General features: G+C 29.9%; 1 protein-coding gene across 1 annotated transcript; it reads right to left on the bottom strand.

Moving 5' to 3' along the window:
* Positions 1-1,678: 1,678 nt before the first annotated feature.
* Positions 1,679-6,304, bottom strand: LOC125871497 (B3 domain-containing protein At2g36080-like). Its single transcript, XM_049552101.1, has 3 exons — positions 5,527-6,304; positions 4,572-4,861; positions 1,679-2,526 (listed from the first exon to the last, which is right to left on the bottom strand). Exons 1-3 carry the CDS (start codon positions 6,233-6,235, stop codon positions 2,476-2,478), a joined length of 1,050 nt encoding a protein of 349 aa, XP_049408058.1. The 5' UTR covers positions 6,236-6,304; the 3' UTR covers positions 1,679-2,475.
* Between the last annotated feature and the right edge of the window lie 9,593 nt (positions 6,305-15,897).

Here is a 15,897-nt window from a genome sequence, read left to right as displayed (position 1 = left end):
TGGTACTTTATTCCCCATAGTATGTGCTGCAGATTCTAAAGCAAAAGCATATAATGATTTAGCCCTTGAATCTATCATCGAGGTGTCTTGCTCGGTGTCTAGAGCCTCCTCTGATAAAGTTCGTGCATCTCTTGCCATCTTTATTTGACGTGCCATCAGCTTTCCATTAGGATAGTTTCAGCACTTGTAGTTCCGGACCCATATGTGACTGTTTGTGGGTGTTCTTATTAGGTATATGTTGGCGGGGTCATGGAATTTGTCTCTTGATTGAAATCTGTCAAGCACATGGGTCTTCATTTGAGCACATTGTAATAAGAATCTTCTACCATGTCCGATAAATTATAGTTCTATCATCATCGTGGATCCTACATAAGACTGAATCAGGAATTATTCTATGTTTCTTTAGTGCATGTACTGTGATTTTGGCCTTATTCTCGACTGCTAGCTTCAATTATTATGTGTGAAATAGCTGCCAACCGGTTTGGAGAATACCAAGTCACGTGATTCGATTATCCTATCAAGAGTTGTCTAGGTACATACTCTTGGTATTCATCTGATTGAAACAACGCAATTTGATCCACTTGCATGTAGAAAAGGTAAAGAACATACTACAAATGTAGAGCTTGAGGAAAACTAATGGAAGAAAATGGTCCATTCTGTTATTAGATGTTTTGTTACTGTGATGATTGACTATTGTTGCAAGAGGAGTCCATTCAATCTTGTGATAAGCCACCACCTCTATTTTGTTTGTGTATCTAGTGACACTCTCCCACTTGCAGGAGCACTAAAATCTTGCTGTGAGTCCTTAGTAGAAGTCAATGGGGCATCCTTTTCATTCTTGATTCTTAATGGTCCACTGTTGACACAAAAAAGTACTAGTTCTAATACTCATCTAACTTTTCTTCTTTTGGTTGATTTATTCAACTAGGCATAGTGTTATATTCTTACCAATTCATTTGCAACTTGTGTTTTGGACATGTGGCCAGAATGAAAAGCCTGCAGCCTGTGCTATATGGAAAGTGATTGACATGCTTCCAAAGCCGTATTCATGTTCCAATGGCGGTGCCTTTGTCCTCATATTCTTCCAAAGTAAGTGCTTATTACTCCGCAAGAATTTCATAGAAAAATATGGACACATATCTCACGATTCAGTTGTATACGCGTTTCCTAAAACGTAAATGTTCCTGTATTTTGGAGTAATTGCTTGCTGGATTATGCATGAATGAACTCGTATAAAACACTAAAAAATGTGAAATATAGGACAGTTTCTATTGTCAAAATAGAAAATGACAATATTGGAATTATCAGCAGATAATTACTGGCCACCTTGCTACATCTTTTCTTTGAGTATCATTGAGGGATAAAAAAAAAATTGAATCTTGAACCTAATTCAACTCTAAAGCTGATTGTGAGGATTCTCCAAGACAATTTAAAAATATTAACTGCTTCCTTAGAAAGATGTAATTGGAGATTTAGTGAATAAGAAAATGCTTAGAAACAACAAAGTTATGGTGCCAGTGTTATGACAAGTAGAGACTTCTAAGACTATTCGAATTCAAACTACAATTATACTCTTAAATAGCGCTCCATATCAGTTGGTTTGGTTTTGAAGACTATCGATTTAGAACTATTAAGATATCGATTATCTGGTTATTTGACTGATGTTGGTGACAAATGAAACTTACAATTCACACAGGTAAGATTGATGAGTCTTTTCATCAGATTTTCATATGAATCATGAAAACACAAAAAGTACAATGTACATATACATACTACTACTACTACTGTTGAACAAAAAGTATTATGCCATTGCATCAACATGTGAAAGAAAAGCAGTTAAAACTGTTAGTTGCCTTTCAAGAGTTGGCAAAGAACATATTTTTTGTCCTCCTAAATGACTAATGGGTTGTGACAGACATCCATCTTATCACCAATAACAAGACAAGTCCACCACCCACTACCACTACCATCACCACTTTGGTAAAAGAACCATCTTTCTTCTTCGTCTTACTATTACTATCCTTCAGTTTTGGTCAATTGTCATGATTAGGATGAAAGCCCCTCACAAAAATCTTCAGGCAGAATCTCCACAGTAGCAACCAAAATACAATGACATATCCAGCGGAATCGCACAAGTGGGGTCTGTAAAGGATAGAATGTACATTGACCATATATATATTCCTCCATCTGCTCAGGCTATAATCTGATGGGCCCACAGACACCCTAAAGTCTCTTTCAAAGCTTCACCTCCAATATTTTCATTCTATCAATTCCCTCTGGACTTGGAATAGGTGTTAAAAGTTTTATGATATATACTACCTTTTTCTAGGGGGAGAAAGTTGCCAGAAAATCTGGGATTTTTACCCTTTTAGGATTTTCTTTTCCTATTTTTTCAAGAATATTTTTTAAAGAAAAAAATAAAAATAAATTCCAAGTGCCTGTAATAGACAATCCTGGTTGTCAAATCTACAGATCTTATCCCTGGTGATATCTCATCTGGTTGACATCTCTGGAGAAATTCATATCCTGTTACAGCCGTACAGTATAATTATTAGCAATCCCATCATTTATTTCATAGAGGTTTGAGCATTCAAAAACTATAGAAATAAAATAAAAAGAATTAGTCACAAAATAATACATACCAGCAGTGGACTATTTGGTTATTTGGTGGCTTAGTTACTAGTAATAAATTGCAAAGCTTCAATTTGAAGAATCAAGAATTAAGTACATGTTTAAAAGGGTTGAAAGCATCATTAAAAGGAGATTATATATTATAAATAAATTAAGCTTTTCTGTCTTTAACAGAAGCAAGACAGTGTTTCATGTTGATTCTAAACATACCACAACAAAAGAGACATTTCGTAATAATAAAAAATACTGCCATGGCATCCAAAGTCGTGAATTCTTTAGCAGTATATGTATAGAGTGTTGGCTATAAATACCTATATTTATTATTACCCTTAAATATAATATAATGACACTTATTATTGCTGTGAAATCATTTATTTGTTGCAGTGAGAATGTCACTACTCTCCTACTGATTTTTGGACCTCTAGTCAGAGCCCCTTTATTAGAAAATAGATAAAGGAGAATTTGACTTTAATAATGAATTGTCACTTTCTAAACTAAAAAAATAATGGAGATTATATTGAACTAGCCTAAGCATTATCTTTTGGAAACTTACTAGATGTAGTTTTATTTGTATAAACCTAATTTTGAATGTTAGGGTCCCAAAGTCTTCAAACCTAAAAAAGATATGGGGTGGGAAAGGAATAGTATTGAGATTCAATCAATCACAAAAAAAGTAATGTGTATTGTCACTATCCAAGCTTAAAATGGTCCATTGCTAAGTAGCTGAAGTCTTTGATGTGTTTGGTGCTATTTCAAGATATTCTTGAATGGCAAAGAGTTTGGTTTGGTTGTAAAGTAGTACTAGATTCTTGGTGGTGACTACCAAAGTTGACTAGATAACATGTAGTATAGTTTATTATTATTATTAGACACAAAGGTTTTTCCACTGTGAATTAGTAAAAAAATTGTGTTATAATGTATTTATCATGATTTTTTAAGTCATTTTTCACTAAACAAATTCACTGAAAAAATATATGATGGAACAAATTCTCACTAAAACAGTGAAAACTTTCATAATTTTTTCATTTGAAAATATTACTATTTTTTTTTCTATTTTTTATTGTTTCAATCAAAATATCTATGGAAAGTTTTTGAACATTTTTTAGTGGAAAAATCAGTAGTAAATTAGTGTTTTTTTTTGTAGTGATTCATCTTGACCCTCTAGTCTATTTGAACTACTAATAAAATAAAATAAATATCATTAGGTACATTGTAGTTTGCTGCCTTTCAAGTTTTTTTAAATTACAGCTATAGAAGTTTGGACCACATTACCCCCACCCCCCCCAAAATAAAATAAAAAAGAAGAAGAAAAAACCAAGTAGGTCACATGAAATGGTTGACATGATAACATACTACTATATTATTAAAAGGCATGCCAGGCTTAGCCCTCAGGGTATTTTCATTTCACACGACTCAACAGGTGTAACAAAAGGAGAAGAAGAATAAAAAACATTAAAAAATTCAAAAACTTTTGTTTGGAAACTAGAAAAAGGAAGGTAAATGTAAAGAAAGAAAAATAAAAAATTTACTCCAAAAAGTTTTATCATCATTTTTTTTTAAAAAAAAGCATAAAAATAATTTGATTGCTTCCAAAAAAGAACATTACTTGTTCAACTAGACTACTTACTATAAACATAAGATTTTTTTAATTTAATTTTTTGACCGACTTTTATCATTACTTTTATCTTGCTTTAACTAATCCACTTGTTAGGCACATACTAGTTTTAGAATTAAATATTACTACTATATAGTATACTTATAATATAACTAGCTTAGGGTAACTGTAGAGATTTTTGTATATATTTGTCTCAGTAAATGAAACAGGAAAATCATAGTTGAAAAGTGAGACTAGTCACATCTTTAACAATTTTCTAAATTAGTCTAAAAAGAGAAAAAGAAAACTTTACATTGATAAAATCATTTAAGAGTCATGTATGTACCTTGTGATTGTTATGGTTATTATTATAGGAAGAAGCAGCAGCTGAAACAGTAACATGAGGCTTTGAATACTGAAATTGGTATTGATAATAGTGTTGGCTAGCTTGATCCTGACTCCGACCATGATCCTGGTGGTGGCTCGATGTAGAAGAGCCACCACCATCTGGAGTCGGGGGTGGCTCCGACCACGATGAATCATCGGCCTCACATTCCAAGTTAACCCCAAACAACCTCACGTGTCTTCTTGTGTTATTGTTCACACTTGTTGTTTGGTTCGGCATTGCTCCTCCCCCTATATTTATGTCACCAACAAATAGGAAAAGGTAAGTGATTGAATGGTTTTGCTATCGTGATCCACTGAGATTCAGCGCTTTGTAGCTCCGCCTAAACATATGGCATTTGCAAGAATCTCTAAATAAGATATACAAAACACAAAACAACAGTACTTTTTTTTTTGTTTATATATGCAGATAGGTAGCCACTTGTTATATTATAATACAATAGTTAAATAATATCATCATCTTTGTTAGAAACCTACAAAACAAACTTTCTGCAATGTTACAAAATATACAACTCTTTGCAAGATCTATGGCCACCAAGATAGGTATAATTGAACATTTCTTTTCCCATTAAAAATAAATTATTATTTTTTTGCATTCTTTTTTTTTTGGGGGGGCTACTATGCATATGCCATTTATAACAAAAATAATAACATCAATTCTAAAATTAATTATCTCCAATGTATTTGGAAAGTGTGCTGATTTTCACAAAACTCCAATCTGTCAGTGTGAAAGACAGAAAAGGAGTAGAAATTAAGTGACTTATATATAGCTCAAAATTACAAATTGTACATGGATAATGTAGTCAAGGATTCAATCGACGAAAAATTATAATATTTATATATAATTAAAATTATTTTTTTAACGGAATGTAATGTACATATGAAGAAAATGATACCTGCATGAAGACAGTCAGGTTGGTATAGAAGACCTGCACCTGCGCTTGGATAAGGATGCCCACCGTAGTATACGTGGGCCCACCCACTTCCACCTCCACCACCACCACCCATATTTCGAGTCACCGCCGTTGCTGCAGTGTTATGATACACTGCAGCAGGAGTGGAGATGGAGGTGGAGGCGGAGGCAGTATTCCTCCGCCTCCACCCTATAAATAACCGGTCAGATTCTGACCGGTGTCGGTCAAACAAAACAATATCACCAGCATCAAGACGTTTTTCCTTGACAAAACGGCTCCAACCTTTAGTCAATACATAGCTCTGGCTACTATTCCAATAAGAATATCGAAATCTCCATGATTTTCCTGACTCATCTTCGAAACTCAGTAATAATCCCTTTTCAGTACCGCCATCGTTATTATTCGTATTATTATTATTACCGCTGAGAGGAAAATACTTCTCAGCGTGCTGTTTAGGGATTACTAACCTGTTAAGCTTTCCAACATCACTTGGAGTTAATGGTTTCTCAAACAAATGATCTCTTGGAATTTCTTCCAATTTGTCTTCACTTTGTCCTAGCTCATCATCATCTTCATTATGAGTATTGTTGCTCATGTTGTTGTTAAGGTTAAACTCAAACATATTTGGGATTGAAGATTGTTGTTTTTTGGTCCACCAAAATGTTTCTGAAGAAATATGGTTTGTGGACATTTCTAAGAACAAAAAAGGGAGATATATAAAAGTAAATTTTTATTTTTCTTTATTTTATTTGCAAAAATGATTTAGGAAAAGGTAGGTATTTAAGGGGGGTGGGGGTAGATAGAGATGTAAGTACGAGAGTACTTTACTTTAAGGTATTTTGCGTGATAAGAAGAAGAAAAATCAATCATTATATTCAGTGCAATTTACTAGGCAGCTACTCAGTACTCATACATCACATACCTTGTCTCTTTATGAAGTTTAGTAAGTACTTAAACTTAGCATTATATTTGATTAAATTTGTGCTATTAATATTCATTTCTTATTAGTGAATAGTGACCATCTTCAAAATACACATACGTATTCTTTTCCTTTATTTTTTGTTGGGTCCAGTTTCAACTTCGCACTTTTTAAAAAATATATATATTATTTTTATTCTATGTGAAGTAATTTAATTTGATACGAAATGTAAAATATATATTTTAGAAAAAATTGTGATCTAAAATAAATTATAAAGTTTGTGTGGTTATAAATCAATAAGGGCAAAATGAATATTTTAAAGTTAAATTGTTACGAAATATAAAAATGTGTCATTCTTTTTTAAATTGACTAAAAATGAAAGTGAGTCATATATTTTAATAGAGGGGGTAAATTTACATGAGTATTTTATAATTAGTTTTCAGATTGTTTTAAAATTGCTCTTTTTGTAATTATTTTGATATGAATAACTTGAGTCAATGGTCTTTCGAAAATGACATTTTTATATTCATTAGATAGTGTAATGTTTATGTACATTCTACTATTTTTATATTATAAAATTATTCAAAATATTTATTGTTATAGATGTCTAAAACTAGATTTAAGTAACCAGCTCAAAATGTTGCTGGTTTATAAACTCTCTTTTTTGTAGAAATTACTTTTTCATGTGGATCCCATTGAAATGATTCAAATATTTTTTTCCTATGTAATTATGTACTAGAATATGTAAGACTCACGGGATTATTGACCTTTTTTTTTTAATCTTGTGGGAGAAAAATGGTACATAGTGTAGTATAATATAATGAGTGAAGGAAGCAAAATATATAAAAGATAAATTGATATTTGGTGGCACTGAAATTGGCAGAAGATGTATCTTCATATGAATCTGGGGGATAAGAAAAAGATTCTTTTTCTTATAGATATCATCATTTATTGCCATAGTTGACGAAGTTAGAATTTTAAATTTTACAATAATTATTTCAAATTTTACTATATTTATACGTATTTAGTAAATCTTTTAATAAAATTATACCTTTAAGAAAAAATTATCGAATTCGATAGAGTTCATATTTGAATTCTAGCTCCGCCCCTGAATAGATGAATATAATTCTATGAAATACAGGCCATGTTACCATGTTTGCTGGCTGGTTAAGGCCTTTGTGCTTAAACCAAATAAACAGATCATGAAGTGAGTAAGGCCCACCCAGCTAACACTGTACCACTTCTCTACAATAGATATAGACTCTAGGGGTGGGTTGGGTGGGTGGACAAACATGCTAAGTTTTTATAATTTTATCTAAATATTATTCTGTCTGTCTTATTTTATATGACTCGGTTTTTTCTATGTTTATTTTTATTTATATAATTTATTTTTTTATAAAAAAGAATAATATATTTCTATATTTAGTAATAATATGTTAACATGAAAATGTCTGCTTTACTCTTGATGAAATAATTTATAAGCACATAAGTATCAATGTCTTATTTTACATTAGAATTTTTTTTTAAAAATAACTTAAAATTTTGTATTAAGTCAAACGTTATTACATAAATTGAGATAAGATAAGTATATTTTGAAATAAATTCAATTGTCATTGAAATTGTGATTTGCATATGATGTGAATATAAATATCCGGTGGACTAAATTATTATTATTATAATGCATTAAAAAAATTATTATGTAAGTTAAAATGCATTAAAAAATTAGACTCCAAAATTTTATTTTTAATTTAAAAAATATAAATTATGACCCACCACCCTAATTTGAGCCTGACGCTTGTACGGTTAAGTTTTTGCACCTGATGCATCGTATAGTAAGTATCTTCGTAATAATAATAACCTAGGACCACCTAAAAATAATTGTCATACCAACAAATAACAATTAGTGAAACCATTTAATATCCACTGCTATAAAATGTTGTAGCTGGTTTTTAAAAATAGTACTCTATTTTTGAGCGTTGTATTCAGGTCTGTTTTTGTATATTTTGATTATTTTTTTAAATATCTGCCATTTTTTACTAGTAATAGATATCATATAAATTTATTGAGTAAGGTTAGGACAGAATAAATCATTGTGTATGTTTGATTAGTTTGGTTCCATTTAATCGTTAATTATGTGATTTGAGTAGGTTATATATATATATATATATATATACTCACTCTTATATTCTTGTTTTTCTTTTGGAGTAAATGCAAAATTGAAAAATAAGCGTGCTAATATTTGGTCCCCGTTGTTTATTTCAACACGCTNTGAGGGTGAGGGGTTAAGCCTAAGACACTTTTTACATGAGGAATTCGAAAGGTAGATAGTAGTAATAATTTGAGAGTTACGTGTAGTTAAGGGTGGTTCAAATCGAATCGAGATTAATAATAAATACATAATTTTGATTTAGTGATTTCAGTTAGAGTTTAGTTTTATATTTATATTTCTGTATGTCTTGGACTCTCAGTTATTCTTTAAGAATGATCAATAGTCGATAAATTGATAATTAATAAATTAAATTGATAAACTTTAAAATCAAACCGAATTGATTGATGCAGTCTCGTAGTAGTTAAATAAGTCACATGCATGACAGCAACATTATTGACGTTTGACATTCCTAGTTTAATTTTATGATGATGAGGATGAAGCTAAGAAGAAAACCAAAAAATAATAAATAAATAAATGGTGAGATGTTATTAATTACGAAGATGTTGAGATAAGATTTGTCCAATGAGAATAGAAAAGAGAAGGAAACCGCCTTTTTCTTCTTTAGAATTCGTGTTTCAATTCTCTCCTCTCATTTTTCTCTAATTATTTGAATTTTGATTTGGACTTCTCTCTCCAATCTTTTTTTAAAAAAATTATTATAATTATATTTAAATTAATTTATATGCAACTCAATTTATTTCATCGAATAAGTGTGTGTATATTTCTGTCAATAGGTATTTATAGACGAATAAAAGAATAAATATAGATTCCAAAGATACTTATCTAGTACTTTTCTGTTTTAATTTATATGATACAGTTTAATTAAGAAAAAATTACAAGAATATGGTGTTTAAGACTTTAATTTAATAAATCATCTAAGAAAAAAATTAAAAGTAAATTATAGATATTTGTGTGGACATAAATTATTTTATTAAGAGTGAAATTAGAATTTTAAAGCTAAATTGTTGTTAAATATAGAAATATGGAGTCTAATAAGAAAGATTTGTGAAATTTGTGGTTTTTAATAAGTTATAAATATTTTGTGGTTATAATCAATTCATTAGCGTTTGGTTAGGAACAAGTTATCTTGGAGAAATTATCTTGACATAAGTTAGTTCACTCTATATATGGAATAACTTATCTCATCACTAAGGTATAAATGGTGGGATAAATAATATATAGAGCTGCCTAATAGCTAATACCTCCAATCAATTCCAATCAAATGCAGAAAAAATAGTACTACATTTTAGAATTAGTAGAATTAGGATTTTAAGCCTAAATTATTATTAAATATAGATATATATTATTTTTTAAAAAAACTGATTTAAAAAAAGGTAAATCTTATAAACGGAGACGTCGATATTTTATATGATTTTAGGGGAAAACTGAATGTAGACAATAAGTAAAAGATTTGGATACAGAGAATTCTGCAATGTTTTGACTCTCAAACCACGTCGTCAATGGTCATCATTTAATATAAATATATACGTTAATTTGTTAATTAGAATAAAATAAATACGTAGCAAGTGATCGAATCTATACATTTCATGTCCACTATTTGAAATGGTCTCCCCCTTTTTGTATGTTTGTGACAAGTTGGTGGCTAGACTCAAGCATTTATTACTATATATCTTCTCAAGTTGAAGTTAAAAAGAGATCATTATTTCTATTAGTATTGATGTTTTTAAATTTCGATTATACATAAATAGATCGGTAAATTTGTTTAAGGTAATAAATAGATATATAATTTTGATATGACATAATACAAATTAGTTCGAGTATTATAGCTCATGAAATTGTTATGTAGGACGTATGCGTCTATTTGTTCAATTTTATACAAATTTTAGTTGTGCAAATTTAAATGTCTACTTATGCACAACTAAAATTAAAGGACACAGATATTTGGCTAGAGCCAAATTAAAGATACGTGCATGTATGTATTATGCATTTGATAACCTTTCAGGTTAGATTAGTTATTTCTTTTGTCTCAATTTATGTAACTTATTTTTCTTTTTAGTCAGTCCAAGAAAGAATGACATATTTTTATACATAGTAGTAACTGTTTAACTTGAAAATATCCATTTTACCCTTATTGACGCAAGTTTCATTTTAACCAACAAGGGTTCTAGTGGAATAGTAAGTACTATTTCATTTTTTTTTTTTTGATTTGCACCGGGTGTCCGAGTCTCTTTGAGCCCCGACTAATCCCGGGGGTGCACAGGCCCTCGGCAAGGAGTTTCCCGCAAGTGCACCACGGTTAATTCAGGTTTTACCCAGTCCGATGGCCCTCAGAAATTGTTTGCACCTAGTGGGTTTCGAACTTGAGACCTTGAAAGGGAGCAAACCCCAAGGCTCAAGTCAATTGCCAGCAGGCCAACCCCTCAGGGTTTAGTAAGTACTATTTCANATGCATTTGATAACCTTTCAGGTTAGATTAGTTATTTCTTTTGTCTCAATTTATGTAACTTATTTTTCTTTTTAGTCAGTCCAAGAAAGAATGACATATTTTTATATATAGTAATAACTGTTTAACTTGAAAATATCCATTTTATCCTTATTGAAATTCTTTTTTTCTTAAAATGCTCTCATGTTTTATCTTAACGCAAGTTTCATTTTAACCAACAAGGGTTCTAGTGGAATAGTAAGTACTCTTTCATTCTTAATCAAAAGGTCTTGACTCTTGAGTTTGAGTCATCTTTTGGGTGTGAAGTCGCTTTTGTTAGGGAGCGTTTTACTCCCAATGTGGGACTATTCAGAGCGAATTTAAATTTAGTCAAGCTCTAATGTAAATATCGGACATCGAATTTAAAAAAAAAAAACAAGTTTCATTTTTCATTGATATTGTTGATGATGAGTACAAATCATCAAATTGAACACTTTCTTTTATCTCTTCAACAAAATTTAGGATACATACTTTACGTGTTTAAGACAAATCCCACCTCATTTTTCCAGGTAGATTCAGACACCCTTGAAAACGTACGTATGAGTAGTTGTTTAATAAGTAGATGTTGGGGAAAAAACACACATAAAATAAAATAAAATAATATATATAATTGAGGTTGTTGGGAAGCTTTGTGTCTTTCAAATCTCAATAAAAAAAATCTTGTGTCATCTTATAAGATCAATCATTAACACATATCTCACATGCCCCTTCCAATCTCTTTAATTTTATTAAAAAGATAAAGTCAAAAAACCACCATCTATCTAACTTAGTTTGGCTCCAATTCACGAGCAATATTATACATAAAATAAATTACTACCCATCTATATAAGTTCACACAATCATTTATCATAGGAATATAATACATGGAGTGACATGAAAAGTAAAAAATTTAAATCACTTAATTTGTTTGGGATTGAAACGTAATAGTCGAGTCAACATGGACTGGGTTGATTGATTGCCTTAAAATGATTCTTATTTCATTTGTCAAGTTTGTATATACTCACGCTTTTATTTATTGTTTTTTAAAACCTCATGAATTATTTTTTCTAGTTGCCTATCTTGTGTTTAATCAACCAACCTATTCATATCGAGGGCCTTGACGATGATGTAGTCGTAATAATCCTCTAATGATAAAGTATGCTTTTTTAATATAATAACTAGTTAACAAACAACCACTACCAACGTATGAGGTTTATCTTTTATTTTAGATCATATTATTAATTAAATGGGGTCGTTAAACATTTGAAGGGTGTCTAATGGTGTCAATCTTGTATAAATCAAAACTAATGATACGTATGAAGAATATAATTAATCCACTAAGTGATTAGTTTTTTTAAAGATTTTCTCTATTTATGGTTAGTTAATTATGTGTTCAATAATATATATAAGCATTAAAGAATTAAGTACTTACCATCATGAGTTGATTAATACTTAATTAATTAATATAATATGCTTGTGAAAGAACAAAGTTTGAATAAATTGCTACTTAATCAAATGAAACTTTTTGAAACTCCAAATTAAAAAAATCCTTACATGCATATTATATTGTTCATGTTTGGTCATGGAATACATTTCAAATTGTTAGGTGAGGAATCTATCATGTTGTTGAGAGGATTTTTATTTTAAAAAATGTTAGCTACATTATCCTAAATAAAATATTATTGTCCAAATGGGGTGGAACAAGATAATATCATGAGATATTTGGGTGAAGTGGTGACTACTTTGAAAAAGTGAGGTGATAACAAGAAATAATAAATTAAATACTTCCAAATCTGGACTTGTCCAATTTTCAAGTGAGAAAACCTATCTGGTGGGGTATACCAATTTGTCATTTCATCGTAAATTAGTATTAGCGAATTATTTTCTTGAAAATAATATATAATAAAAAATAGATTTTCACTCAAATAATTAAAAAGTTTTCTAATTTTTCATGAGCTACAATTCATAAATCTTTTTCTTTTTATATTTTCTCTGTCCAATTGTTTACGATTGACTTAGCGTAAGTATTAAGAAGTAGCCAATGATAGGAGTAATTTTACTAAATCACACTTATTAAATAGAATAACTTTCACATATAACAAACACAAAAATTATATTTGTATGCTATAGCTATAGTTTGCATAATTGCGTTCCATAGCAAACATAAATATGTATATTTCGCTATACATATTTGTTTCAGTATACAAATACAAAAGATCAATTGTATAATTTGTATTTGTATAAAGCGAGAAAGAAAGAAAGGCAAAAGAGAACTGGGCAGGAGAATATTTGTATTGTATAATTATAAGTATATAGGACGAAGATATATGTATTTGCATGTGTATATACAATTTTCTCTCGCTTTATACAAACAGAAACACAATTTATACATTTATGTTTGTATAAGCGAGAAAGGCGAGGGAGAGACTGGCGAGCGAGATCTAGGAGAGGGGAGAGAGGGGAACGAAAATATATGTATATATACAATTTTCTCTCGCTTTATACAAACACAAACGCATTTTATACATTTGCATTTGTATAAAAAGCGAGAGAGGTAGGGAGAGAACGAGAGTGGCGAGCGAGATTCACCAGGAGAGAGGCAAAACAGCAACAATTTGATATGGGGTACAATTAAATCAAACTATATTTATAGCATTTAATTTGAATTAATAGTTTGCTATTATATACAATTTTCCCTATTAAATACAGTCATATAAATATTGAAAAATCAATAGTCGTCAATAGCAAGAGTAAAATAGACACAAAATAATAAATTATTCATTGATTCTATAAATTGGACAAATATTATTGAACATTTCAAAATAATATAATGGATAAAACAAATAATATTTTTTGCGTTATGTGTGACACTTAATTACTTACTGAACCCCCCATATAATATTTTTATCCTATAATCATAACAGCACAATAATAATAATATTATCAACAAAATGAAATAATAATAATGTCTTGGAGAATATAAAATGCAGCCAGGTATACGTGAAATAATAATGACCAAGTCTTTCTTTAGTGAGTTGGCATTATTATTAATTCATTAAAATAAATCAAATGCATCTTAAAATAAATTAAAAATATAATATTGGATTGTATTAGTGCAATGTAACATATATCTGCCTAAAGATTATATTAGACCAAGAACAATGAATCATAATCTAAACTGGTTGATACGCATCTTCCAATTTAATTAATCACTAATTATAGGGATTAAAATAAAAGAGTACTGTCGGGAATTATATTTAATTGAGCTAATATTTTATTATTATTTGATGTTGATAATTATTAATTTGGCATCTAATTAAGTAGGTCTACAATTAATTTTCTAAGTACTATGATTATATATTAATTAACATGTGTTTCATCGAAATTAGAATTAAACTTGAGTCAAAGTGTTGCTCTTTGGGTCATAGAAAGCCATGTAAATAAATAAATAATTAAAAGAAGGGTACGTTGGGATTAGAACCTATATATATATATATTTCAAATATTAACGTCACTTATAAGTTAGTTCATAAAGCTATCAAAACATTATAATACAGTCATAGTTAGGTAAATTACAAATATTTTATCTTCTAATTTTAGCAATATCAGAAGAACTATATATAGCTATTATTGTTAAACATTAATCCAAACAACACAACAAAAAATACTATAGATCTAGAGCGGGGTGAAAAATAATACTCTTTTTTTATGAAAACATTATTACAATTGACTATTCTGACTAGGATCACTAATAATTTGGGTCAACAATAACAATAAACGTACAATTAATTTTGATATGATATATGTGTAAATTCATAAAAAATTTGGTCAGGGTGTTCGGACTAATTTTCTCCCCTACCAGCAATAGGTATCACATAACTCTGTTCATCAAGACCAATGGTGAAGTTAGGAATTTTAATAAGGGGGTTTAAAATCTGAAGAAGTAAACCACAAACTAATTGAAGGGGGTTCGACATTTACGATATATACATAAAAATTAATGTTAACCATGTATAAATAGTAATATTTTCCGCCGAAGGGGATTGGGGGTTCGAATGAACCCCCTAACTCTATGCTAGCTCCACCCCTGATCAAGACTACGACAAAAAGATTAATCATCTAGTGATTTTTTTTATCTTCGCTAAAATTTAAACCTGAGACTTCAGAACTCTTAAGCACTTTATTGATCACGAGGCCACGCTCGGAATGCATTGCTACTTATTTCTTGTAATTTGGGTATCAAAGGTGGACCTTAAACTTAATTTTACAGTGACATACAATCTGATCAATCATGAGGACAAAGGTGGACCTTAAACTTAATTTTACAGTGACCATACAATCTGATTAATCATGAGGCTAAGCCGTTATCTTGGTATGGAGGAAGGGGGTAGTAGTCTGCACGTGAATTTATCCAAATTCAATAGAATTTTATTAAACAACGTTTATATATATTAAATTTAGAATCAGTATCACTCAAAATTGTCATTATAAAATTTAGAATCATAAAATTGAAATTTTAATTTCGCCTCTGAGTGAGGGATCTATCTAAAAGATACCTAGCTATGTAAAAAATATCTTGGATAATGGATAATAAAAAAGTTTTAGACCAAGTGTAGTTACGTGATTACGTCTATATTTTTGGTTGATCGATCGAGTTTCACTTTTTTGGTTGGACTTGTTTTATTGATTGATAAGATATGATTTTGATGGACTACAAAGACTTGATGATCATCAACTATAATTGCATCTCAATCCTACCTAGTACATATTTGTAATAAAGTTTAAAGTGACAGAAAATAAATT

Source organism: Solanum stenotomum, chromosome 7 (genome assembly GCF_019186545.1).
Source record: "Solanum stenotomum isolate F172 chromosome 7, ASM1918654v1, whole genome shotgun sequence".
NCBI lineage: Eukaryota > Viridiplantae > Streptophyta > Magnoliopsida > Solanales > Solanaceae > Solanum > Solanum stenotomum.
Note: the sequence above shows the minus strand (reverse complement) of the source record. Positions and strands in the feature narration are given on the sequence as shown.